This window comes from Oratosquilla oratoria, chromosome 19, assembly GCF_046742065.1.
Source record: "Oratosquilla oratoria isolate Oo_2021 chromosome 19, ASM4674206v1, whole genome shotgun sequence".
In the NCBI taxonomy this organism is placed as follows: domain Eukaryota; kingdom Metazoa; phylum Arthropoda; class Malacostraca; order Stomatopoda; family Squillidae; genus Oratosquilla; species Oratosquilla oratoria.
In genome coordinates this window covers 35470767-35471456 of record NC_134795.1, presented here as the reverse complement: position 1 = coordinate 35471456, position 690 = coordinate 35470767, and the positions used below count along the sequence as shown (strand labels likewise).

Sequence of the window (690 nt, the reverse complement as noted above, 5' to 3'; positions counted from 1 at the left end):
CACAAATAAACTAATAAATAAGTCCCAAAGCCAAGAATGAAAATGGACAAGTGTTAAAGATTTTTTACAATGTTTATAGAAATAAAATTGTCACAATCCTTTTGGAAACCACGAGAGCAACAGCGCTCCTTACAACGATATTACTTTAATTCTACGCATGTGTTCGTTAGAGACTGAAACTTTATTAGCTTGAATTAAGTTGGATATAAATATAATGTTTTTATTAGAAATTGTACTAGGACTACCTGGGGAAGAAACAGTCCACAGTAGCTTTAAAAATATACCAAACCTTCATGTGGGACATATTAGTTGAAAAAATGGCGACATGACGTCATGTCGGCCTCAGAGTTTTCTGTGACGTCATTGAAGCCCTTCCCCCCCTCCAACGTTGTATATATAGATATTGGTTGGGAAGAGAGAGGAAAGGGAGAGTGGGGGTCGAGGGGAGAGGGTATGATCACGTGACTTGTGTTCATAATTTATAAGATCCAATACTTGAGGTAAATTGACGTGACTGTAAGATTAAGCTTAAAAGCTTTATCGACGTTTTGACAAAGGGCCAATGAGAATGGAAACGCTGATCTTATAAGAAAAAGAGAGGAGAAAGAGAGAGAGAGAGGAAGAAGGTACATATACACATCAAACCTTACACAATATCTCTTCCTACCTCCCTCCCTCCCTCCCCCCCCC

General features: G+C 38.7%; 1 protein-coding gene across 1 annotated transcript in view; it reads left to right on the top strand.

Annotated features, from left to right (window-relative positions):
• The window catches only part of LOC143035591 (uncharacterized), a 7044-nt gene extending 6731 nt beyond the window's left edge, over positions 1–313 (top strand). Inside the window, exon 3 of the mRNA XM_076202457.1 lies at positions 228–313. Coding sequence (XP_076058572.1) covers positions 228–313 — 86 coding nt within the window. The remainder of the gene's footprint in view (positions 1–227) is intronic.
• Positions 314–690: the final 377 nt, after the last annotated feature.